Here is a 26138-nt window from a genome sequence, read left to right on the forward strand (position 1 = left end):
TCCCAAAGGTTATGGGGGCCTCCAACCCTTATGAGGTCCTCCAGGACCTTAGATGTGCCTGCATTTGGAGACAGTATCTTTGCTAAGGCAATCAAGCTAACTACACTGGTGTGCTGACAGAAAGCACGGCAGACTCATGCCAGGAGCTGCTCGAAAGGGAAGGCAGAGAGAGGTGCTGCTGTTGCATGCCCAGGGCTACCACAGAAAAAGTGGAAGCCAAACCCTTACCACCTAGACCTCATGCCTCCGGATCCAACCAGGACCTAAGACTATTTGTCCACAGCCCTGGTCTGTGGCCTTCATCACCACAGCTGTAGGAGATCAGGGCATCAGTGATGTCAATGAAGGTGGAGTGTTCAGGTAAACCTACCTACCTGCCCGGGGGTGGGGTGGGGGAACGTGACTTAATACCAGGAGGCTCAACCTGGGGACCAGCTCCAGTTACACTGACTCAGGTGGCTGAGAGGCATGGTTCACTATGACCACCCCAAACAAACAAGAGTGACAGAAACTCCATCCCTCTCCACTGTTTATACCAGGTGAGGCCATCTGGCCACCTGCAGCCAGGCTTACTAGGGTATCCATCTATCATACACCCCCTGACCCCCACCCCAGATGGTCTACAGGATAAGGCCTGGAATGTAAAAAGCACAGCTCTCCTGGTATCCTCTGGTCGACAGGACAGAGGACTGGCCCTACCTCAAGAAGGGGCTGTCCTCACAGTTAAGCCCTGGTTCAGTAGGACCAGAGAGGAGTCTTGGTAGCATTATCAGAGACTCAGAAACTGGAAAAACAGACACAACAAATACAGATAAATTTGTTTTTAATAAAGGAGTTAATTTTCTTTCAATCCTATATAAAACAATAGCAATTAAAAACTTCATTTTTGAAAGTAAAATATTTACATATGAACAAGTAACTGTGCAAAATTTACATGAAAAAATGGAAAGACGGGGATTTCCTAAAAGATAAAATGAAAGGTGTAACAGTTCTCAGGTGTTGGTAAAAAATACTGATCAGCGTTCAGTTCACACGTGCGAATTAAAGTCTAACATGAGAATCCACACGGAGAAAGCCAAAGTATTTACAGTCATAAAAGTACTATCAATAGACAATTTAATACAATAACCTCTGAAAATATAAAGAACCAATTAGTATATTTGTAATAAAAAAATAGGTACAAAGAAGGGGCTTTGCTCTGGACGCCTGTAAGGTTGGCCACAGCTTGCATACAGTCTCTTAGCAAAATAATTATAGTTTACATAGCCATTTTATGTTATGTGCCAAAAATTATGTACAATTACTGACAAAATACACCAACCATTTCCAACACTTGATCCACACTGAGAAACAGTCTGTTGTTGATTTTTCTCAACTCTGATTTATTTCATCTAAGTTTTCACTCTGAGCTAAAAACACAGTGCAAGTAAAATGTATTTATGCTGAAAAGGTTCTCATTTCCTTCCACTTTACAGCTTCCAAACTGCAGCAAATAAAATGTATTTGTACAGGTGCTGCGCCCCGGCCTCCACTAGCAGAAATGTGACCCTGCTTGGAGGTTGTGTTCCTGGGGAATTTCATGTAGAAGGGAGGTAAGGGACAGGGTGGGCGTGGGGTGATAAATAGTCTAAAAATCAGTTTGCTTCGCCAACTGACTGCTACAACAACAGTAAAGTCAGTGAAATGAGGTCATCGGCTGTAGATGTACACCTAGTGGGTGAGTCAGAGTGAACTGAACCAAAACGCACACAGGATGAGCAACTGCTAATTATTTGCTAAGCGCTTCCTTCCATCAGTCTTTAAATATGGCTTGTTTGGCAAGAAGGCCACTCAGTCGAGGATGAGCTCGGGTCAGCTGTCCTGTAAGAGCATCCACAGGCCTTTGTATTCTCTCTGCTGCAGACATGGTTTCTGCTGCACTGAAGAGCTGATTTAGAAACAGGAGTATAAAACTGCTCCATTGTAAAGAGGTGGCTGTTTTTAAACAATATCCCGTTTGCTTGTTACAAAAAGGCGTAATCTGCAAATATATAAAAAAGTCCGCAGGCATCCCATCAGAAACACCGGCTCATCCTGTTACTTAAGGAATGCTTTGTAGAGCAACAGTGAATGGCTTGTCTCACGCTCATTTTCTAAACAAAATATGAGGTCCCTGAGGTTGACCCGCGTGATTCTTTGCCGTGTGAACTGTCTGGGGGTTCCCACGCCGGAGCCACCTGGGACCGCTGCGCCTGGGCCTGAGCCCTGGTGATTAGAAAGAAGAAGACAGGTGCATTAGTGGCTGGAGAACATCTAGGGGGGAGGGGGGCAAAATTCAAGTATCCCCTAAGTATCCCAAGGACCCTGGTTCTGAAGGAAACAGGCACAGCAGAGCCCCTCCCATGGTCCTAGGGCTAGAGCTGAGCTGCTGTTTCAGTCCCTAACTAGGGCAGAGGCCCCCATTCCCACTCTATAGCACACTCAGAGACCGCCCTCCAACTCCCCCAGAGCACTGGCCCTGGATGGGAGGGAAGACAAAGCAGTAGCTCCCCCATCCAGAGGCTCTGAAGCCCAAGAGGCTCAGGTGAGGGACCAAAGCTCACACCTGATGCCACACCCGGGACCGTGCCATCCCTGCTTGGCTGACAGAGGCACCAGGCCTGAATTCTTGGGCTGGGCAGGCTGCTGGTCAGCTGGAGAGGCCGACTGCTGAGTGGTCATGTCGGTGATCCACGGCCAAGGGAAGGGGGTCCCTGCTCCCCTAGCTGGGCCCTGTTGCAGACACTCAGCCCCTGGGCCACCAGCTATCCAGCTAGCCGACCCCAGTTCCTTCCTGCTCAGAAATATGAGTGCACTACGGCTGGCTTTTGGCTACTAAGCAGTAGCATCCAGCAGTTTATCACATCAGTTTATCACTGCCTCCATCTGACCCCTGCTGGGCTCAAACCACAAGATTCCAATGGGCAGCTCTCCTCTTCTGCTCAGCAGAGAACCAGGTTTGTGTCCTGCTGGTTAAACTGCTCATGCATATTCAAGTATACATGCTGCAGTGGCGTCCTTACTGTGCTTCCATGGTTGAAGCTTAAGAAACTGAAGTATCACATTCTACCCATGTGGCCACAGAGGCCTGGATGCCAGTAGGTGGCAGTCACAGGAAGCTGGCAGGCAGGCTAGGTGAAAGTGTGCCTGCATGATCTGGCCACAGTTTCTTCGTGCATATGACAGTCCAACTGAAGATAGTGTACTTTTCCTCAGAAGCCAGGAAGCCACCACTGTCCATCTTTGGCCCCAGCCTCCACCATCATCTTGGTATCCACATCCTTTTGGGTGACAATCTCCTTGGATTTTGTTGCCAGTGACAGCCCCCAAGTGGTGCTTCATCTTGAGATCAGTGGGGCCTCTTAAAGAGCCACAGCAAAAATGAGCAGTTAGTAGGAATGAAGAAAACAATCCAGTTCCCCAAAGCTACCTCGGGCTGCAGTTTGAGCCAGCAGGCACATGAGCTTCCTTCAAAGGGGGGTCTTGGTGATCTGGACAGGAACTACATGCCAGTTCTGGGAAGAAAGCCCATGAAGAAGGAAGGTCTACAACAGGAGCAGTAAAAGGAGGGCTACAGAGATCGGCCGAGTCCACAGGTCCTGCAGCCCGAGAGGACGTTGAAATCCAAAATGCTGCCTCCCATTTCCGGATGTGAGTTCCATTCTTGTTGCATTTGCTATACCTGATCCAAATCACCCTGACTACAGACCCAAGAGAGAAACTCAGGCACTGACGGTGTTGTACCCAGGCCCACAGAGACCCTGCCTGGGCAGCAGGATGTATCAGTGGCCAGTGGCCAAGCTCTCCTTCACGCCTCTACTTTCAGGTTCAACAGCCAACACCAGGCCTGGGATGAGGGAGCACTCATCTCAGGTACGATACTTAAGAAGTGCTAAAAGTTAGAAATGGAGACAAACAGGATCAAATCGGTGCCCCAAGCTTGCTGACGACCAAATGTTGACACTGATGAGGCTCAGACAGCTTCATGTAGTCATATCCAACATGGGCCTCCAGCCTGGTGGTACAGCTGTCACTGCTGGACCCAATCAACCTGAGAGGTCAGCAGTCAGGTGACAATACAACACAAATTCTCATTTGTGTTCTAGGAGCCTTATAAGCAACAGGTGGGACTTGGGGTATAAAATCACACCATGTGACCAGGGTTGGTCACAGCAAAGAAGAGCTAAACCTTCGGCCTCAGGACTGTGACCAGCTGGCCTGAGTGAGAAGACTGTGTGGGCTATGGGAGTGCACACAATCATCCAGCCTGTGGAGTCTCAGAGGTCCCCGGGGAAGCTTAGTTGGGTGTCCAGGGTGGGTCATGTATTCCTGGCCACTGGGATTGAAGCTTCTGCTCAGAGCCCTATATAGGGACTCAGAGGAACAAGGTATGTTCCAGCACCACATAAAAACTGAAACCTTAACATGGTTAACTACAATTCAGAGAACTCTTTGAGTTTCAAGGATGGGAATGGAGGGAGAGAGACAGACACACACACACACACAAACACACATGTTGGACTTCCTGGCCTGTACTGCTATGACTACCTACCTAGCCCCACCCAAGGCTACTGAAAGGACTAAATAAGAGAGTGTCTAACTTTGGCTAAGTTGCTCTGTTAAGGCCAGCCTGCAAGTCTAACCTTGCTATCTAACTCGATATATTAAGGCCAGCCTGCTACACACAGCGCCTGTGAAGCAAAGAGTAGTTCTGGGGGCTGGAGAAATGGCTCAGAGGTTAAGAGCACTGGCTGCTCTTCCAGAGGACCCGGGTTCAATTCCCAGCACCCACATGGCAGCTCACAACTGTCTGTAACTCCAGTTCCACGGGATCTGACACCCTCGCACATGCATGCAGGCAAAACACCAATGTACATTAAATAAATAAATTAAAAAAAAAAAAAAAGTAGTTCTGTGTCCCAAGGGAAGTGCTGGGCTCCCCAAGGTTGCAGGGCTACAAAGCTACAATCTGATTCTTTTCTTCACCAGAGTCCCACTCCAGCAACATACTGGAGTTCTATACCCCAGAACAGTATGAGGGTTCCTGGGAAGACCCTAAGACCACTGTCTCCTGGCCAACTAGACAACGGCAAGCAATTAGGTTCGAGTAGCATTTAGAAGAGCAGCCTAGACCATTCTACCTATCAATGGCCCAGTTCTGCTCTATCTTACAGATAGTGTCTCTGCCCTCACTTGTGTGAACTGTCCCACATGAGCCGTGCTTACCTGCAAAATATCTAAAGAACAGTAATAAACACCTGTGGTGATATTTTGAATAAATATCTTCTGAATATCAGAAGACAGAACAAGCCATTGGATTAAACATAGAAGTTGGGCAGTGGTGGCACACACCTTTAATCCCAGCACTTGGGATCATACACCTTTAATCCCAGCATTAGGAAGGTTGAGACAGGAAGTATGGCTGGGCAGAGAAAGGAATATAAGGCGGGAGGAGACAGGAACTCATGCTCTTTCAGGCTGAGGAGTTGGTGAGGTAAGAGGTGGCGGCTGTGACTTGCTCTGCTTCTCTGATCTTCCAGCTTTTACCCTTGTATCTGGCTCTGGGTTTTTATTATGACCAATTAGGATTCGTGCAACAAACCCAGAACTCCCTAAGAAATGACATCAATTCTAAGAGGCTCAGCACCAGGGCAGCCTGGCCACTTCCCCAGCAAAGCTCTAATGAAACCCCTCAGAGAAACTGCCCCACACAAAGCCAGGGGTGTTAGAAGAGAGGATCCCACCTGGTATGATATATTGTATACCCTACTAAATTTGCCTGAAGATCAGAAAATAGAACAAACCCTAGATTAAACATGGAAGTCAAGCAGTGGTGGTACACACCTTTAATCCCAGCACTCGGGAGGCAGAGATCCGTTTGGATCTCTGTGAGTTCAAGGCCACCCTAGATTACATGAGACTGACTCAGTCTAGGAGAGAAACAGAGCAAGGCAATGGTGGCACACACCTTTAATCCCAGTATTTGGGAAGCACACACATCATTAATCCCAGCACTAGGAAGGAAGTGATGGCTGGGCAGAGAAAGATCTATAAGGTGGGAGGAGACAGGTTGACTTTTTCAGGTTGACTAGTACTAGAGGTAAGTAAGACATGGCAGTGGCTGTTCCTTTGTGTCTCTGATATTTCAACATTTACCCCAATATCTGGTACTGGGTTTTTTTGTTTTTTGGTGTTTTTTTTTTTTTTGTTTTGTTTTTTAATGTAGTGTTCAGTCTGCATGTATGACTGCAGGCCAGAAGAGGGCGCCAGATCTCATTACAGATGGTTGTGAGCCACCATGTGGTTGCTGGGAATTGAACTCAGGACCTCTGGAAGAACAGCCAGTGCTCTTAACCTTTGAGCCATCTCTCCAGCCCTCTGGTACTGGGTTTTTTACTATAAGACCTTTAGAAATTCGAATAATACCCACCCCTAGGACATCACCATACTCCCAACAAGGTTGCTCATGACAGGTAGAGACACACAGGAGACTGGAGAACAGGAAGGAATCTAGGACATGTGCCCAGGTTGTCCAAACACAGGCCGTGAGGAAGGATCACTGTAAGGCTGCTTGTGTCCTCAGATGGCAAAACAGAACCTTCCACACATGAAGGGAAGGGAGAGAAACGGGGGAGGTCTGAGGTCTGCAAAACAAGCGTCCTCAGAGTCAGTCGACACTGACAGGTCCTGAGCCATCACAAGACATGGTACAAGCTAGAGAGAGTTCCCAATACTGCCGGGAGAGGGTGCCATCGCCCCACGAGTAACAAAACATCCAGGTGCCACATTTGGGATGTAGAGCACAGCCACAGACTAATTCCTGGTCAAGCAGAGGAGATCAAGGGCAGCATTGTGCCTCTGAGCAATGAGCAACAGGCCCCAGAGGCTCAGAATTCAGAAGCACTGATCTCACAGAGAGAGGAGAGACAAAAGTCACCTCAGGAAGAAGAGGCCAACACAAACACACAATAAGGAGTGCTAAGCAATTCCAGGAGGAGAGAGAAAATCAGAACAGAAAAGGAAAATGGAGTGACAAGGGTCAGAGAAGCAGTCATGCAAAGAAAGCTCTGGAACTACATAAACAGAAAGACCAAGGCTTACAGCACAGCCAGGGCCCAGGGCACCACAGCAGTGACAACAGTTCCCTTAAGTTATTTACCAAGGCAAGAGACAGCATGGCACCTATGCCTTTGATCAAGGTACAAATCAGGGCAATGTGATCAGCACCACTGGATGACAGCAGCGAGAAGCATGGCTGAGTTGCTGGGGCTCACTTCACACACACACACACACACACACACACACACACACACACACACACACACACAAAAAAAAAAAAAAAAAAAAAAAACCTATGCAAGACACAGGTTCAGTTAGCCTCTAGCTGAACAGGGAACAGCCACCAGGAGGCCAACCTCACAGGGCAAGGGAGGAAGGTAGACAGAAGTGTGACAAGACACCATTACATCAAAGAAACAACTATGAGACTACGGACATTTAAAAACTGTTTAAGGACGAAAATCACCACAAGAATACCAACATAAACCTGCCTCAGCATCAACAACCCTCACAAAGAAGTCAGGTGCGGTGGTGAACACATGTTATCCCAGCACTTGGGTGGTGAAGGATCATGAATTTAAGATCAGCCCAGGCTATAGCCAAGTCACTGAATCCAAAAACTGTAAAGGAACTGGGAATAGTGGCACACACCTTCAATCTCAGCACTCAGGAGGCAGAGGCAGGCAAGCTGTATGAGTTTGGTCTACAGGTGATTTCTAGGACAGCCAGAGCTACACAGTGAGACCCTGTCTCGAGAAAAAAAAAAAAAAAAAAAACCCACCACTGTAGCCCAAAGCGGTTACACGCAGCTGTTGCTACTCGCCCACATTGGGCGCCAAATGTAGATGTAACCAACCATCTTTTTAAGTAAGAAACACAGAACCAATGCAAAGAAGAAAGCCAAGAGGTCAGAGCTAAGAGCTAAAACCTTACCCTTCCTCCTGCAGTGGTCCTACCTCTCCGAACCAGAGCTACCCCTGTGTTAAAGTCTTTATATAGAGTTCCTGTTCTGCCTTCTCATTGGTTGTAAACCCAACCACATGACCGCCTCATCATGGCCTGTCTGTATAGACCTCCAGGTTTTCCATGATTGGTATTGAGATTAAAGGCATGTGTATCCAATACTGGCTGTATCCCTGAACACACAGAGACTTACCTAGCTCTGCCTACCAAGTTCTGGGATTACAAGCGTACGCCACCACTTTCCTATGGCTTGCCAATAGCTCTGACCCCTGGGCAACTTTATTTATTAACGTATAAATAACATTTTAATACAAATAAAATATCACCATACCTTGGTCTTTCTGTCAGCTGAGTGGAGGTCATTACAGGTCTCTCTGGTGTGCAGTGTGCAGTGTAGTGTGCACAGTGACAGGTGTGCTGTGGTGTAGAGCTGCTTGGGTGTCATGTTGGAGGCAGGTAGTGTGAGATGGGCTTGCTTCCTGCAGCCTCAGCAGCATCTGATGGGTGACGGGAGTGTGATACAGTTTCCATGCATGTGTAGTAGGTGACTGAGAACAGGCTTTTGGCATAGGTGGTGAGCTGATGGATAAACAGTAGGGTCCTGTCAAGATCAGGACCTTGACCTTTGTGCACTTGGTTACTTCTGCCAATGTGGTTTTGGGTAAGTCCAGTGCATTGAAGTCTGTGGTTCAGGTATGTGTCTGTCTGTAGGCGGAGTTTTCCTGCCCCGACTGCCTGCTCCCAGATAACCGACACAGAGGCTTAATATTAATTATAAATGCTTGGCCAATAGCTCAGGCTTGTTACTAACTAGCTCTTACAACTTAACCTATTTCTATTAATCTGTGTACTGCCCTGAGGCTCATGGCTTTTACTTCTATCCCATTTTGTGTGTTTGACTCGTTCTCCCTCTGGCTGGCGACCCTCTGACTGAACCTTCCTCATCCCATCATTCTCATTTTGGCTTTCCCACCTAACTTTATCCTGTTTAGCTATTGGCCCATCAGCTTGTTTATTAAACCAGTCACAGTGACATATATTCACACGGTGTATGGAAGGATTATTCCACAGCACCTGTCTCTGCCTCTCTTTGAAGGTTGTGTGCCCTGTGGTACAGAAGAATCTGTCAGTGACACCTCTGATAGAGGTTGCAGCTAAGCATTGGAAAGTCCTGCTTAGGTCAGTGGGTTGCATTGGGCTGGACACTTTGCCCTGCTGCAGTCTTCATCAGCCTGGGTGCCCTGTCCTTACTGCTCTGAACCTTCCTGATGTGTTGTGATTTGAGTGTGGCTATATCATGCTGTTGGGCTTTATAAATATGGCTTATATTTATAAATATATTTGTATAAATATAAATCAGATAAATAAATTGGGGTGGGGTTAGGGATCTACAGAGTATCTCCTGCAACCCAGGCTGGCCGTGAATCTTATGTGCAGTTGAAGCTGGTCTAGAGCTCCTGTCAGTCCTGCCCCACCTCCCTCGAGCTGGGGTTACAGGTGTGTACTGCCTAATGCAAACTGAAATTTCCTGACAGTCAAGTTAAGCTCCTTAGGCTTAATATGAGCGACATGTTTAGTCTCGACTCATAATCCTGTATATAATTATGTGCACTTTTTATTTGCTGTTTTCTTTTATGATTTGGATTTTTGTTTTGTGTTGCTTTGGTTTTTGGTGTGTGTCATGTGTCTGTGTGGTGCTTGAACATGAGTGTGTTGGTATACATGACTTCATGTATGCAGAGGCCAGAGATGGAACCAGACTTGCTATTTTGGTGGGGCTGGCTGGGTGTCCAGAAAGTTCCTGCGACCTGCTTACCCATTCCTGGTGCTCCAGTTGCAGCCATGTGCAGCACCAATTCTAATTGGTCAGAGAAGTAAAGGAGCCAGCCACTAGAGACTTCTTACTTCTACCAAATCTTCAGACCAAAAAAGGAGGAGTGATCACCTGTCTCCTCCCACCTTATATTACTCTCTCCACCTCCCTAGTGCTGGGATTAAAGGCATGAACCTCCACCGCCTGCCTGGCTCTGTTTCTCTTTTAGACTGGATCAGTCTTGTGTAGTCCAGGGTGGCCTTTAACTCCTGATCTTCCTGCTTCCTCCCAAGTGCTGGGGTTGAAGACTGCCTGGCCTCTGAGGTTAACTAGTGCCTAGCTCCACACTCTGATCTCCAGGCCAGCTTTATTTGTCAGAACACAAACAAAATATCACCACAGCCATGACCGGCTTTTTAAATGGGTGCTGAGAGCTTGAACTCTGATCTTTATTCTTACATAGCAAGTGCTCTTACCCACTGAGCCGTCGCTCCCTAACATGCTGTCTTAGTCAGGGTTTCTATTGCTGTGTAGAGACACCATGACCACGGCAACTCTTATAAAGGAGAACATCTAATTGGGCCTAACTTAGAGTTCAGAGGTTTAGTCCATTCTCAGCATGGTGGGGAGCATCGCAGCATGCAGGCAGACATGGTGCTCGAGTAGCTAAAGGTCCTACATCTGGCTTGAGCATCTGAAACCTCCAAGTCCACCCCCAGTGACACATTTCCTCCAATAAGGCCACATCTACTCCAACAAAGCCACACTTCCTATGGGACTATGGGGCCCGTTTTCATTCAAACCACCACACATACATTCTTAAATTTTTTTCTTTTACCTTTATTTATTATTATTATTATTATTATTATTATTATTATTATTATTATTGTGGTGGCATATGGTGATATTTTACTTTGTACTAAAATGCTATTTGTATGTTAATAAATAAAGTTGCCCGGGGGTCAGAGCTATTGGCAAGCCATAGGAAAGCAGGGCAGTGGTGGCATACGCTTGTAATCCCAGAACTTGGTAGGCAGAGCTAGGTAAGTCTCTGTGTGTTCAGGGATACAGCCAGTATTGGATACACATGCCTTTAATCTCAATACCAATCATGGAAAACCTGGAGGTCTATACAGACAGGCCATGATGAGGCGGTCATGTGGTTGGGTTTACAACCAATGAGAAGGCAGAACAGGAACTCTATATAAAGACTTTAACACAGGGGTAGCTCTGGTTCGGAGAGGTAGGACCACCGCAGGAGGAAGGGTAAGGTTTCAGCTCTTAGCTCTGACCTCTTGGCTTTCTGTGTTTCTTATTTAATAAGAAGGTTGGTTACATCTACACCAAGGGGACCTAATAGCCAGCACCAGGCCATGTTGCAAAGGCCAAGGGTACCAGTGTCATGGTCCCCTTTCCAGAGGGAAGGAAAGATGATACATGGGGGATGGAGACAGGAAGGAACACAGAAGAGGCAGGTACTTCTTTGCATGCATATTCCTTTATAAAGTTCTGACTCTTATGTTACACAGGCAATCTGACACAGGCAGAACCAGTGCACACATCTACTGAGGCACCGTGAGCTGTGCAGTGAGGGTGCCCAGTGAAGCAGCAGAAAGGAGCCCCCTGACAACTCAGAGAACTCAGATACCACGTGGACTTGCAAGGCTAAGCACACAGCACCTGTGTGGAAGCGGTTTCCCTCTCGCTCACAGGTGTGCATGTTTCTCACAAGGCACAGCTGTCCTGAAACTTCACTGCCATACCAGGACTAAGCAACCAGCAGCTCAACTGGGACGGTAAGAACTGGGTCCCCAGAGGAAAAGGGAAGGTGGGAAGACTGGGGGTGTAAGGGAACCTGTGGCCTGGAGACAGGTCCATGTCCTCAGCAGAATACAGAATGTTCTAATGAGGGTGTGAGGTGAGAAGGGCTGGCAGCACCAACCCTGTGCCAAGCTCATTCTAAACACTACCTCCAGCAAAAGAGCTGTGGTGCCTGAAAAGGGCCTGGTCATGCAGCTCACACCACTTTATGGTGTTTGAAGGCAAAGAATCTTGGGAAATGGCAGGCCACCACAAAATGATCCAGAACCAGCCCAAGGAGCTCAAAATCATCAAAGCTGGATAAACAAGAAAAAAAAAGTGACAATGAGAAAGTACAACATGCAGAACAAAATGAGACCCACAGACACAGTGACCAAGCCATGCAGCAACGAGGCATGAGAAGGAAGGCCAAGCTCTCATCAGAGATGTGCTTGATAAAAAAGTCAGACAGACAGACGTGGGACCACACTCAGGTCAGCAGCACACCGCAACAGATGCAGGCGAGAACAATGCGAAAACATGGTGAGAACAGGAGCTTCAGCAGATACCAATGGTGATGTCACAGTGTCAAGCCTTGCAGATTCTTCAATGAAGGTTCAGAACGTCAGCAGTAATGGGGCAGGGACAGACATAGGGACATAGGACTCTGTGACACTTCAGTCTGAGTGACAGAACCCAGCATCTGGTTATGAAAGAATGTATATGAACCCAAATCAGAACATTGTAACAAGAACTGACCAGCTCTGTGCAAGGCCCTTAGTTAAATGAGCCTTCATACTACAAACATCAGCATGGTAACAGTTAAAACAAGTTAAGATACTAAGGAAAACAAGCATGAATGAACAAAATGAATTAGAATGAGCAAAATACAGAAACAAAATTTAGAAATAAAAAAAAGTTTCATTTGAAAATCAAAGACTAGCCAGGCATGGTGGTGCACCCCTTTGATCCCAGCACTCAGGAGGAAGAAGCAAACAGATCACTGTGAGTTAGAGGCCAGCCTGGTCTACAGAGCGAGTTCCAGAATGGCCAGGGCTACACAAAGAAACCCTGTCTTGAAAACAAAACAAAAACAAAAATAAAAAATGAAGACTAAAGAAACCCAAGGTGGGTTGTGGTGGCATATGCCTGTAATCCCCGAACCTGATGGGGTTGGAAGGACATGCATGAGTTTAAGGTCACAAAGCAAGTTCAAGTCCAGTCTAGGCTGTACGAGCCACTGTCTCAAACAGACAAAACAAACAACAAATGCACAAGCACAGATAAAGCAGCAGAAGATGCCAAGGAGACATGTATGTATGTATGTATGTGCACAGGCACATGTGTACAAGTCCTGTGCACACATGTATGCATGCAAGGCCAGAAGTTGATGGCTACCTTATTTGAGACAAGGTCTCTCTGACAAAGACACTGCTAAAAAGACAGACCTGAAGCTGCCCACAGAAAGAACACCCACCCAGGAAAACCATCTAAGATGACAGTTTCTGTGGAGGAACATGCAAAGGACACAAAGGAAGATTACCATCCTGAGAGAACTCTGTTGCTGTGGGATGTTCTGTATGGCAAATGTGTTGCTGATTGGTCAATAAATAAAACACTGATTGGTCATTGGCCAGGCAGGAAGTATAGACGGGACAAGGAGGAGAATAAAGCTGGGAAGTGGAAGGCTGAGTCAGAGAGACACTGCCAGCCGCCACGATGACAAACAGCATGTGAAGATGCCAGTAAGCCACGAACCATGTGGCAAGGTATAGATTAATGGAAATGGATTAATTTAAGCTGTAAGAACAGTTAGCAAGAAGCCTGCCACAGCCATACAGTTTGTAAGCAATATAAGTCTCTGTGTTTACTTGGTCGGGTCTGAGCGGCTGTGGGACTGGCAGGTGAGAGAGATTTGTCCTGACTATGGGCCAGGCAGGAAAACTTAAGCTACACTCTGTACCAGGGAAAACCAGCAGCAGGGCACTGAAGGCTGCTGCTCCTGGTAAGGCTGGGGAGCACTGCTCTGGGAACTACCACAAAGCCTCACTCAGACAGGTAAGGCAGGAAGACAGTGAGGAGGGTCACGGCACAGCACCATGTGTTGACAAGGTGAGGATAGCACATTGAAAACAGGCAAAGACAGGAACATCCACAAAAACACCTCCTGCCATCCACAGCCACGGCAACTGCTGGGGCAGCATCACTCAGTTCTCTGGTAACTTTGGACAGTGAGAACACACACACACACACACACACACACACACACACACACACACACGTACACACACGCACACACACACACACATACACACACGCACGCACACACACACGACACTGCAGACCTAAAAACACTTAAAGAAAAGAGGCATGGGAGGCCACAAGAGCCAAGGGAGGCCACAGGGTCTTGGCTGCACAGTGGAGGGAGCATCACGGTCTTGAATTTGTTCAAGTTATGATTATCAGGATTCATCACTTCTGGAGCAGTCAGGGACTAGGAAGTTGAAGGAGGGGCCAGACACACAGGGACTTGCTGTGGGATGGTCTGTATGTCAAATCTGTTGCTCTGATTGGTCAATAAATAAAACACTGATTGGCCGGTGGCCAGGCAGGAAGTATAGGCGGGACTAACAGAGAGGAGAATTGAGAGAACAGGAAGGCAGAGGGAGACACTGCCAGCCACTGCCAGGACAAGCAGAATGTGAAGATGCTGGTAAGCCACGAGCCACGTGGCAAGGTATAGATTTATAGAAATGGATTAATTTAAGCTGTAAGAACAGTTAGCAAGAAGCCTGCCACAGCCATACAGTTTGTAAGCAATATAAGTCTCTGTGTTTGCTTGGTCGGGTCTGAGCGGCTGTGGGACTGGCGGGTGACAGAGATTTGTCCTGACTGTGGGCCAGGCAGGAAAACTCTAGCTACAGGGACTTCTCAAGCAATTGACAATGTCCTAGTACCTCCACCAGATGGTGGGTTACAGTGATTTACACCGTAGGATAATTCATCAGACCACAAAACACCCAGCAGAAAAAAACGTCATTAGCGTCTTTTAACTTCCCTAACAGCCTTCTGGAGGAATGCTGTTGCTAACCAAGTAAACTTGCTTTTTGGCCTCATTTCTGGTGTGGGTTTTGCAGGCTTGCACACTTGAACACCAGACCCAGCTCCTTCAGGCTTTCTTGAGAAGTTGTGCACAACATAACCCCTGGGCTCCTGCAGACAACCACTTCAGGCTTTATACCAGTAGGCATTCTGACTGAGGGCCAGGCATTATGTTTCCTTCTTCCTAACTCACTTAGGAATCAGTCTAATTACACAGATAGCTCACACAACAGCTACCTAAGACCCCAGCCTAGGTTTTCTTCCTACCTCACACCCAGAATTCTTACCTACCCTCAACAGAGAAGGATGTCTCTGAACCTCTAGGGTACTCCTCGCTCAAGCACAGTCTCCATACCAAAAGAACACTGCTCAGAGAGTTACTGCTGGCATTATGGCTGCGGATGGTCAATAGTCCTTAGCAGGGACAGCACTGTCCTGCTTACGTCACTACTATGAGCTGTCCCAGAATCTACCTGCACACCTCCACAACAGGGCACGAGTGTCCAAGCACAGCAGACAGCAGTTGCTATGGGGATAAGGCAAAATGGAGAAAGAGGTCAGGTGGCAGCACGAAGGTTCAGCTGAGATGTTAGACAAGACCCTCCCCAGAATTAAGGGTCACAGTTCATTAAGACTCATCCTAAAATAGCCAAAAGCCACATACAGACAGAGGTGTTGCTTTATGTTGTGCTGTGTTAAGACTGGAAAACTGCCCCACTTTTCCACAGAGCCTTACTAACAGAGTAAACAGCAAATGAGCCACTGACTGAACTGGCTGCTAAAACAAGAGTCCAGCCCATATTCGTCAAAGAGCCTCCTCATATCTGACCCAGGATGCCAAGCACTCAGGTGATAGTCCCTAGATATGCAGTGAAACAGGAAAGTGGTCCATGACTGAAAGAGAGCAGTGAGGAGAAACTGAGGCTAGGAGGCAAGCTTCGGTATGAATGTTCAAAGACTTTGGAGGGATACAGTCGGCATACAGACGTCTGTGTCTGCCACTCACTAGACAGACACTTTCAAAGAGCCTACAGACCAGTGGTTCTCAACTTTCCTAATACACAACCCTTTAATACGGTTCTCGATGTTATGGTGACCCCACCAACCATAAAATTATTTTATTGCTACTTCATAACTGTAATTTTGCCCACTGTTATGAATTGTAAGAATCTGTGTTTTCTGATGGTCTTTTGGGGTCACAACACACAGGTTGAAAACTGCTGCCAGATGCTCTAAACTGAAATCTACATTAGTAAATGTGAACTGCATTGGAGCTTAAAAACCAACAGGGGCTGGCACCATTCCCATCAGGCCAAGGAACATGACCCAATCTGAAGGGCGGAGCGGAAAATTGCTGATGCCAGTGAACACAGGCCATACCACAGTCTAGTGCATGTGTAACTGGAGACCAAGAAGACAGACGGGAACAGAAACACACCTAAAGAAACAACAGCCAAGGTGTTCCAAATGCACTCTTAAAGCACAGACCCACATGTGGATCTAAGCAGCTCAGCAAATGGAAGCAGCCTAAACATTCAGAGACTTAACCTAACACAAAGAAAACTTCATAGAGAAAAGCCCAAAGCGTCACAGCAGTCACACAAGACAGATTACATACAGAGGCAAGGGGAGGGATTACAATAGGTCTTCAGATAATAGTGACAAAATACCCACTTACACCCTAGACTTTATAAGCAGTGAACAAAGCTCACAGAGGAGGATGAAGCAAACACCAGCAGAGAGATGGACCAGAAACACACACCAGCCCAGCAGCTTCCAAGCCACTGGGACCAGTGATGCACAGACCCTGGATCCTCTGTAGGAGAAAGGGCAGCAGTGATGACAACTGAGTATAGATACAGAGGGCTGCTACTACTCTTCCTAAAATTCAAATGACAATTCATAGTTTAAAGGAAAAGCAACCATTAGGGTAAAAGATGAGACACTCACACTTTGGGGTCCGGGAAACAGGTGGCAACTTCTCTAAGTCACATGTCCTGCAGGTCGCCTCATACTGTTCTGAGTTCTGCCCCATGCTTGTCAAAAGTTGGTCTGAACCTCATCAGAGCCAACCACGTGGGCACGTGTTTTAATGTTATATGCATCAATAAGGTGACTTGAACATCAAGTTTCAAATGCAAAACACACACCAGGAGCTTCTGCTGGCTACTGAGGAAGGGACTCTAAAGCACTCTCCCATGCCTTCCAGACCTGAGCCCCATGTGCTGCTGTACCTCTGCTCCCGATCCCGGCCCGGCACAGTCCACTTTCCTCTTTTTCCTGGGCCCGATCGCCGCCAATGCTGTGAGGTTGGCATCTCGCTGTCGCATCTGTGCCAGCTCCTGCTGCTGCATCTTCATGTCAGGAAGGAAACAAGAGCTAATGTTGCTTGACAGCTCTTACTGCAAGTGCAGCAACAGCTACCAAGAGCGTTCTGAAGTTTCCTAAGTCACAGCTTCTCTAAAGCTGAGGTTTTTAAGACTAAGAACATGTCTGTAACCAAAATTATTAAGACTTTCTTAAAAACAGAAGCTTACCTTAAAATGCTCAGAGAATAAGAAGAGCAAGTTTAAGGGGCCTACCCCTCACAAAAGTTACCATGAGCTCTTCAGGCAATGCCAACTGCACAGAAAAGCCTGTGGTGGCACAATCACCTGAGAGCTCTAAGGAGCAGCAAACGCCACAGCAGGAACTCCAGGTTATCTTAACTATTCTCTTTTCTGCTGGGTGTCGAGCATGAACGTGAGGTGCAAGTACACTGACGATCCGAGACCGGGAAGCTCACCTCTTTTGCTTTCTGCTTCAACCTTAACTGCTCTGGGTCTTCTTGTCTGGACCGAGACTATTTTAGAAAGAAGGAGAAAAGGAAGAGTCATGCCTTGCAAGAGCATCACTGCTACCGTATCCACCCTACAACAGCATCTAGCCAGAGAAAGAATTCCTGCTAATTTTATAAATGTTTATATCCAAAAGATGAAAATTTAGCTTACACACCACGAAAAATGTCATCACTACCATCCAGATGTGATAACACAGAATCTTGGGCATATAGCTACCAGTTTGTCATATGCCTCTGACTTAGTATAGTTGGAGAAAAGAGAGCCAACTCAGGGCTTCCTGAGACCCTAGGCTCAGGGGCTAGCAAGGGCTGGCATTCAGCTGCCATCCCTCTCACTGCACAAAAAGCTTGTCACCGGGATTAACATCTCTAGATGATTCTAATAATGAATAAACGAGGTTCCTACACTTAGCTCTGAATGCTCCAGACTGAAGGGCAATGTGATCCCACAGTCACAGTCTGCAGTGTTGAGAAGATAAGGTCTCAGAGACATCTTAAGAAAGCCTACACCATCAGGCATGGTGGTGTGCACTTTTAATGCCAGCACTCAGGAGGCAGAGGCAGGAGATTTCTGAGTTTGAGGCCAGCCTGGTCTACATAGTGAGTTCCAGGTCAGCCAGGGCTACAGGGTGAGAAAAAAGAAGGAACGAAGAAGTCAGTCAGTCAGTCAGTCAGTCAGTCAGTCAGTCAGTCCACATCTGTCATATCAAATCCCCAACCTCAAGTGCAGTCTCCAGCAGCTGAAGTACACCAAGGGAGCCAGGCTTCCCCCAACCTATCCAGTCACAATACCCGTTCTTCCACACCAGCCAGAAACATCATTTGAGCTCCGGAACCCAATGTGCCTGATGAGAGTCTCAGGAAAGGAGGGCTGCAAGCCTGAGCCCTAAGCCTGGGAGGAGTGTTTAACTTGCCTTTGCTGCCCGCATCAAGATCTCCCTCTCCTGCTCATCTTTCCTCTGCTTTTCAATCTGATCAAGCTGTTCAAAGAATTTGAGCTGAGCCCGGACATCACTCGCTTGCTCGTATCTGTCGTCATCCTACAAAAAATTAGCAAAAACACTGTCCACCATGAATTTGGAACCTCAATAAGCATGAACATGCCTTGCACAGCTGGACAGTCTGCACACAGCTCCCATGGGTGGTGGTGGCTGCTCACATCTCACTGCTTCAGGTCATACTCTCACAAGCAGGGGGAGGTCTCACTGAGTTAAGAGGAGTCACACAGGTTTCCAGTTTATACATTTCGATAATTTTTAAGGGACATTAAGTCCTATGTAGAAGTGTTATTTTTGTTTGTTTGTGTTTTAGTGTTTTGTTTGTTTGGTTTTGGTTTTGGTTTTTCGAGACACGGTTTCTCTGTGTAGCCTTGGCTGTCCTGGAACTTGCTTTGTAGACCAGGTTAGCCTCAAACTCACAGAGATCCACCAGCCTCTGCCTCTTGAGAACTGGGATTAAAGGCATGCGCAACCACACCCAGCTTGTAGAAGTGTTTTTAAAGCTGACAATTCACCATAAGCTACCCTGAAGGCACAAACAGTGACTCCAGATGACATCTGTGCAGCTGCTCAAGACATATTTTGCCCGCAAATTCACTTCATAAACACAGGGCCGCAGTTGGCTGAGGGCCTGCAGGTTTAGCTCATGGCTCAAGAAGGGCCAGCAGCAAGTGCTAGGCAATTTGGCTGGAATAAGAGTGGAAGACTCCGTCATTTTCTAAGATGACAGGCTCATCTTCCAAAGCAGGACCCCTGCGGTGACCGTGAGTGTGGCTGAGAGAATGAGCACAGGAGCAACCAGGGCTCCCAGGCTTCCAGACAGCCCTAGATCAGGAGCTGAGAACATGGACACTCTCCCCAGGAAAACAGCCCCATTACCTTATAAGAGAAGTTTTTCTGCTGAGCTGTTTCAGATATTTTTTCTACAAGATTCTGCAGCCTTTGCTGTGTGGCATGAGACACGTAACTCACTACATCTGGATGCAGTTCCGTGATGCCGTGCTTTTTACCTGCAGGCCATGCAGAAAAAGAGCACTTTATGGTACTTACCACACTGGCTTTTCTCACACACTAGTTACTGTTTTGTTCAATCAAGGGCAACCTAAGCAGTCACTGCCCACCCTTCCACTACCTGCCAACCACCAGTGGAGCTGCCATGGGGTGAGCCCAAATCAAGGCAGAGGGCACGCTCACCTACAGCCCCCACACCCAGTGGAGCTACTGCAGAAGGGCTGTGCTGAGTCTCTCATCAGGGTCACGGAGCACATCAGACACAGATGTGGACACTGAATCCTAGTGGCATCCTCAGGTGCAAACATACCTATTTCCAGTATCCTCCTCTGCAAAGGTGCGGGGAGGAGGAAGGTGTCATCTTTACAGGATCGAGTCAGTGTCCCCACCAACTCAGAGTTTGTGGCCAATATTCTTGCACTTTCTTCAGACAGGTTCACTCCAGCCATTGACGCAACATCATTGATGTCATCGTCATCCCTGGAGAGGAGAGGAACAGATTATTCTGTCGTACAAGGAAATCACAGCTCACTAAGGTGGTTCCAACTCAGTGGTGGCAAGCAAGTGGCAGGGAACTGCAGGAGGCACTGGGATCTCCTAGGTCTTACACCATCCTATTATCTGATGATGTGGGGTCAGGGCTAGACTGAATCCACAGAGAGCTGTGTGCCTACAGTCTACACCATGTCCAGAGAAAACAAAACCCAAAACACCATCTGTTGCTTTGAAGTCTCTATGTCACCTGAAAACCTCTCAGGAAAAAACAAGTCAGCCAGCATTAACTTCTTCCACTAGTCACGAGCTCTCGAAGGAGGTGGAGGAAGAACAAAACTCATGCTGAGCCAGCACAGGACACTGCCAGCTAGATCCCAGACAGCGTTTGCTTGTGCTTCCTGGGAGGAGCCTCTGGATAGAAGACCTCCACAGAGGGCCCAGCATAAGGACCTGTCAACATGTGACCACTGCCCCAGGACCATCCTCTTCAGTGGGGATGTCTACATCCAGCAACAAGGCCCCTCCAGTGTCCCTCACTGAACACCCCTCAGCCTGTCTTTGACACATGCCCTTGGCATGAAGTTAATCATAGGATGACAACAGAACCTTTGACTGGTGTTCTGGAGGCGTCCTGAAGCTGTGACCACACTCTACCTCCCTACTGCATACAAGTTAACCAGTAGTCCACTTCTGCTAAGGCTTGTGATCCTGCCCTACTTGATGTTGTCCATCCACATGTCATATCCCAGCCTGGGCTATAGGAAGGAGCCCAACCCAACTCTCAAGTCATGATGAGTCCTGTCCTGACATGATGAGACAGCCACAGCTCACCCTGTCTTCACTTGTTCCTGCTCTACAGTCTGCTCTTCTCTGAAGAGCCCCACTGGCCTTAAACTGGAAAAAGGCTTCTAGAAGACAAGATATAAGTGATAGGAATGACTGTACCTAGGCTCTTCCAGCAAACCAGTTAGGAAGTTCCTAAACACGCCGCCCATGCCCAGCTGAGACACAAGGCTGTTGCTAACTCTAGCTGACTCTGGCTGTCCTATCTCCAGCTCCCTTCCTCAACTATTAGCCACAGCACCTAGAGGCGTGTGGTACAGGCTTTTTTAATATATACACCTCACCTCTCCCCCATCCACTCAAGTCACCTATCCTGCTCTGTCTGGCTGCTCCTTACCCCACAGAGCTACTGTAGCTCCCAACTCCATCCAGCCCCATTTGATAGCTTTGGGGACGAAGAGTCTCCCTGAAATTCAAAGACTCCCTATTGTTAAGTCACAGTGAAGGTCGTGCTATGGCCTCTGGTGCATCCACACAAGAATGTCAGGACATAACAATGTCCATGCAGGCTGTTCTATCCATCAAGAGTCACAAAGTGAGCAGACAGAGTAGTGAGGGCATCTGTGTTACAAATGGTATTGACCTTGGTGCACTTGGTGGGTACCAGTCAGTCGACCGATCTCCATTCCTACGGAGGGCACAAAGCCTCCACTGCTGATGTGCAGTCAGAACCAAGTAGAAGGAACAGTCCTAAGGCTACCAGTGCCAAGAACCAGTAAGGAAGACCCAACCGTGAAGTGCACAGACACAGCTCCCTCCCGTGCTCTCCCTAAAGTGTACAAGGTGTCAGTCCTTACCGAAAGGAGCCTCCCCCTGGCTCCTTGAGCTTGTTTTTCTGTGCAGCGGCTGCTTGTGCAGATACAGTAGAAAGGGCTTTGGTTCCAGGTAACACGGTGGGTTTCACCACAGGGACTGCAAAGCCAAAGACACAGTGGAGACCAGAGGCTGTTACCAGAGGCCTGACTCTGCTAGCTTTATAAGAAATTCTCATCTCCTTGTCACAGTGACATTCTCAAAACCCTGAACCAATAGCTGGAAAATGCTATACACGTTTAAGTCTCAGGGTTGGACTGCTCACTGGTTACGCACTTGTACTGCTCTTCAGAGGACCCACGCTCTAAAAATAAATCTTAAAAAAAAGTTTAAGTCAGAGCTGGAGAGATGGCTCAGCAGTTAAGGGCATTGACTGCTCTTCCAGAAGTCCTGAGTTCAATTCCCAGCAACCACATGGTGGCTCACAAACATCTGTAATGAGATCTAATGCCCTCTTCTGGCCTGCAAGGACACATGCAGGCAGAACACTGTATACATAATAAATAAATAAATCTAAAAAAAAGTTTAAGTCACAACTGTTCAAAGTGCAGAGAATAAGAGACTGTAGCATCTATCCTCTCCCCTCAAGGTTCGGGATCATCCCAGAAGGAGGTGGGTGGAAAGATTGCAAGAGTGAGAGATTGTGGAAGATTACTGGGAAAGTGTTTTCTAGATATGACAAGTCCCTTGCACATATAAACTCAGAGCAGCTGTGGCTGCATGTACAACACCTGCTAAGATCAAATCCATTAAAATTCCAGCATGGAAGGGGAGAGAGATGGCTCAGTGGTTAAGAGCACTTCCTCTTCCAGAGGACCCAGGTTCGATTCCTAGCACCCACTCAGTGGCTGACACCAGTTCCAGGGGACCCAAAACCCTCTTCTGGCCTTTAAAAACACTAGGCATGCACATGGTACACAAACATACATGAAGGCAAAACAACCATACACACGAAACAATAATAATAAAGCTTTTTTTTTTTTTATTTTAATTCTAACATGGACTGGGAGGGGCTCCTAGCTGAGGAACTACTGGGAATTGATGTTGATTAGGGGAGGCGGGCTCAGTTTTCTCCAAGGATGAGGCCCTGGGTAGATCGCCCATGTCCCAATGGGTAGTCCTATATCCATGCACAGCACCAATAGGACTCAGAGGTTAAAAAAAAAAAATGTACATAAAAGTTGGGAGGAAGATTGGGGGGGGGGAGGGGGAAGAGGGAGGGGGTGGTCTGGGAGGAGCTGGGGGAGCAAAAAGGTGGATTCTATCAAAACATGCTACATACATGTGTGAAACCTCAAATTAGAAAGATAAGGAAGAACACATGCTTAAGCACGAGGGGAAAGTAAGTATATCCAAAACACCGACCACTGTAGACCATCCACCCCTATGCCCTATCTGCAGCTCCTTTCCTCAACAGCATTAACTCCAGAGAAGCATGCACCTGTGAAATTCTCAAAGGATGTAACTGACAACAAGGTTAAAGACAAGGGTTGAAAATGTAAATAACATTTAAACCCTAAGTTTAAAAGGTTTAGTTGCATATTTCAAGCATCTACTCTCCTGTATTTCCTCAAACTCTTTTTTGGGGAGGGGTGGAAACAGGGTTTCTCTGTGTAGCCCTGGCTGTCCTGGAACTCACTCTGTAGACCAGGCTGGTCTCAAACTCAGAGATCCGTCTGTCTCTACCTCCTGAGTGCTGAGACTAAAGACGTATAGCATCACCACTAGGCTCCTTCCAATTCTTAAGTACAGGAACGATTTCTGACAAAGAGACTCATAATAAGCAGATACATGGTAAGTACCTATAGTTTCAGCTAAGAAACTGAAGCAGGAGAATTACTGGAGCCCAGGAGTTTAGGGCCAGGGCAACACAGTGAGGCTGCCTTGGGAACAACAGGGAGGGAGTACTGTTATAATCTAAAGGTCTAAGTTCGGTGGAAAGGAACTGATACAGAATTACACTTCAGAATGAACTTTACTGGGAGGGGGCCGTGGCCAGGCCTTAGAAAAGACAGAACAATACACCATAGGCAGCAAAATGGGGCCTGGAAGAAGACCTTCCCTTCAAACCCCAAGGACAAAGTGGGTTTCTGGGGTTTTTATAGGTTTTTAGAGGGTGGGAACGTTTATACCACACAACCTAGACTAACCTATGTGCCTTGAGGAGATACTAGGGGTCCTGCAGCTTAAGACGGAGGCACTGCAAGTCTACTACTACACAGCATACTTCCTGTCAACTCTGGAAAAGAGAGAGTGAGGGTCAGAGAGGGAGGGAAGACAGAGTGGGTAGTGAGAGCATGCAGACCACTAGCACAAGGTGTGGGAGGGTATGACAGCTGCAGGAGGCACGGCCTGATTCCTAGGAAAGGGAGAAAGGCAGCTAGAAGGTCTGTGATCTAATAGATACTAACAGTGGCAATTGTATATAATTCAGGTAATTTAAAAACCACATTGACAAGGGCAATGGTTGCCTGACCTCATAAATGAAGTTGCTGAGTGGTGTAAGTAAAACGATTTAAATAGTGAGTTGTCTGTTACATGAATTTTATCACAATGATTAAATGAAATCAAGTATTATCCCACAAGTGGCCATTTCTAGGACTAGCCAGCCCTGGGTGGCAGCAGCCGGGGCCTCACCTGGCTGCAGCTGGTTCAGTTGGATCTGCTGTGGTGTGGTGAGCATGATCCGGTTGTGAGGCTGCCGCAATGCGACCATGGGTGTCTGCGTCAAGGTCACCTGCGGGGGCCGGATCAAGGCTCCAGGCTTCGGGGGCTGCTGGATCACCTGGGGCACAGCCAGCATAGTGCATGAGCACACACACGCACGCGCGCGCACACACGCACACGCGCACACACACACACACACACACACACACACACACACCTACCTAGGGGCCACCACACTGACCCATGAAGCCAGCTACTTGCTTCATCAGCCCTACCCCAACCTTGCCCTGCCAGAAGCTCCAGGAAAGTCGGATATTCACCTCATCCCAGGTCTAAAAGCCTGGCTCAACAAGCCCTACACACAGCCCTCAAAAGACTGAGACAAAGACACAAAGGTACCACACCAGGCCACAGCACAGCAGAGCAAGTACACAGAGCATGTGACACTTAGGACCTGCACTGGATGCCAGGCACATCCTGGAGGGCTTCAGCCAAGCAAAATTGCTGAGCTCAGACCCCACAAGGAGCATGGGCCTCTCACAACCTGCCAGCAGAGTAACACTATGGTCACACTCAAATGATTTATTTCCATTTTAAATTTTCTGTAGGATCAGATGATTTTTCTATTGGACTGAAGGTGGATCTCCAAGTCCTGCCCTAAACTTGGTTCTCTGTCCAACACAGACCGTCCCTTCCATCACTCCCTGAACCATGCTTAGATAAAGCGCCCTTGGGCCAAGCCCCCATACTTCAGAGCCTGCTCAGCTCTGCTGTCCGGCCTATTGCCCTAGGCTTGCAACAGGCTCCAAGAGCCCACATGGCACTGGTTGTGCTCTGGGTCTGGCCTACAGGAAGCCCCTGATGGCCTGACCATAAATTCCTGGGCTAAGAGTTTTCTAGTAGGAATTCTAGTTTCTGTAAAGGAGACTTTTTGTGTGGCTGGTGGCGTAACACAGTAAGTAGCACAGTGTCTGCACAGGATTCTGAAGTCCTTCTAGGATTTGAACCCAACTCTGCTTATAAAAAAAGTGGGGGTGATGGGGGTGTGTGCTTTCAGTGGGTACCACATGTCACAGGCCTTGATCCCCACCCCCACCCCAAACTCTACTTATGCCTGTGTGTATAGCTGAGGCAGATAGGTCAGCTTTGTGTAAACCTGGGCCTGAGGCCAGAGGCTCTCAGAACCCACTGAAGAAGGTGACTTTTCATGTGTTTGCATTTAGTGGTTTCTCAGTGGAAAGTCCAGCCTGAGCTGCTCATCCCGTGGTGTGAGTGCCATGTTTTGCTGCAGAAACAGCTCTGGTGAAGGCCTCAACCTCAATCCCTCACTCATTTTTAAGCTTCATTTAGAACAATTCTAATCCCCCTGTCTTCCACTACCACCCAGAGCTGGGAATTATTAAACATAAGACCTCATAAATAAATGCCTTACAGCACTGTACTATACAGCCAGCCCCTTTCAAAGTTCGCCTCTCTAGGTGTGGTGAGCCTGTGCTGTTCGTGGCAGGTGTACACTCTGAATGCAATCACAGCAAAGAGCCATCCTGCCCCCATCAAAGAGCCATCCTGCCCCCATCAAAGAATCCAAATCAGACAAAGCCAGACCCACCTGCCAACAGCCCTCAGTTCCCTGAGCATTAGCCAGACTGCACTACTCCTACCAGCCGGCTCTACCCCAAATGCAAAAGCCTGACAGACCTCCTACCCCAATCCCAAT

The 26138-nt window shown here is 47.6% G+C and overlaps 1 protein-coding gene across 1 annotated transcript in view; it reads right to left on the bottom strand.

Moving 5' to 3' along the window:
- Positions 1-806: 806 nt before the first annotated feature.
- The window catches only part of Taf4 (TATA-box binding protein associated factor 4), a 76866-nt gene continuing 51534 nt past the window's right edge, over positions 807-26138 (bottom strand). Inside the window, exons 8-15 of the mRNA XM_052723462.1 lie at positions 24392-24539; positions 21739-21853; positions 19914-20083; positions 19472-19602; positions 18509-18634; positions 17541-17597; positions 16990-17109; positions 807-2244 (exon numbers count right to left, since the gene is read on the bottom strand). Of these exons, the coding sequence (XP_052579422.1) occupies positions 2077-2244; positions 16990-17109; positions 17541-17597; positions 18509-18634; positions 19472-19602; positions 19914-20083; positions 21739-21853; positions 24392-24539 (1035 nt within the window). The 3' untranslated portion in view covers positions 807-2076. The remainder of the gene's footprint in view (positions 2245-16989; positions 17110-17540; positions 17598-18508; positions 18635-19471; positions 19603-19913; positions 20084-21738; positions 21854-24391; positions 24540-26138) is intronic.

Source organism: Peromyscus californicus, unplaced genomic scaffold (assembly GCF_007827085.1).
Source record: "Peromyscus californicus insignis strain IS unplaced genomic scaffold, ASM782708v3 Scaffold_7__1_contigs__length_154581171, whole genome shotgun sequence".
NCBI classification, from domain to species: domain Eukaryota; kingdom Metazoa; phylum Chordata; class Mammalia; order Rodentia; family Cricetidae; genus Peromyscus; species Peromyscus californicus.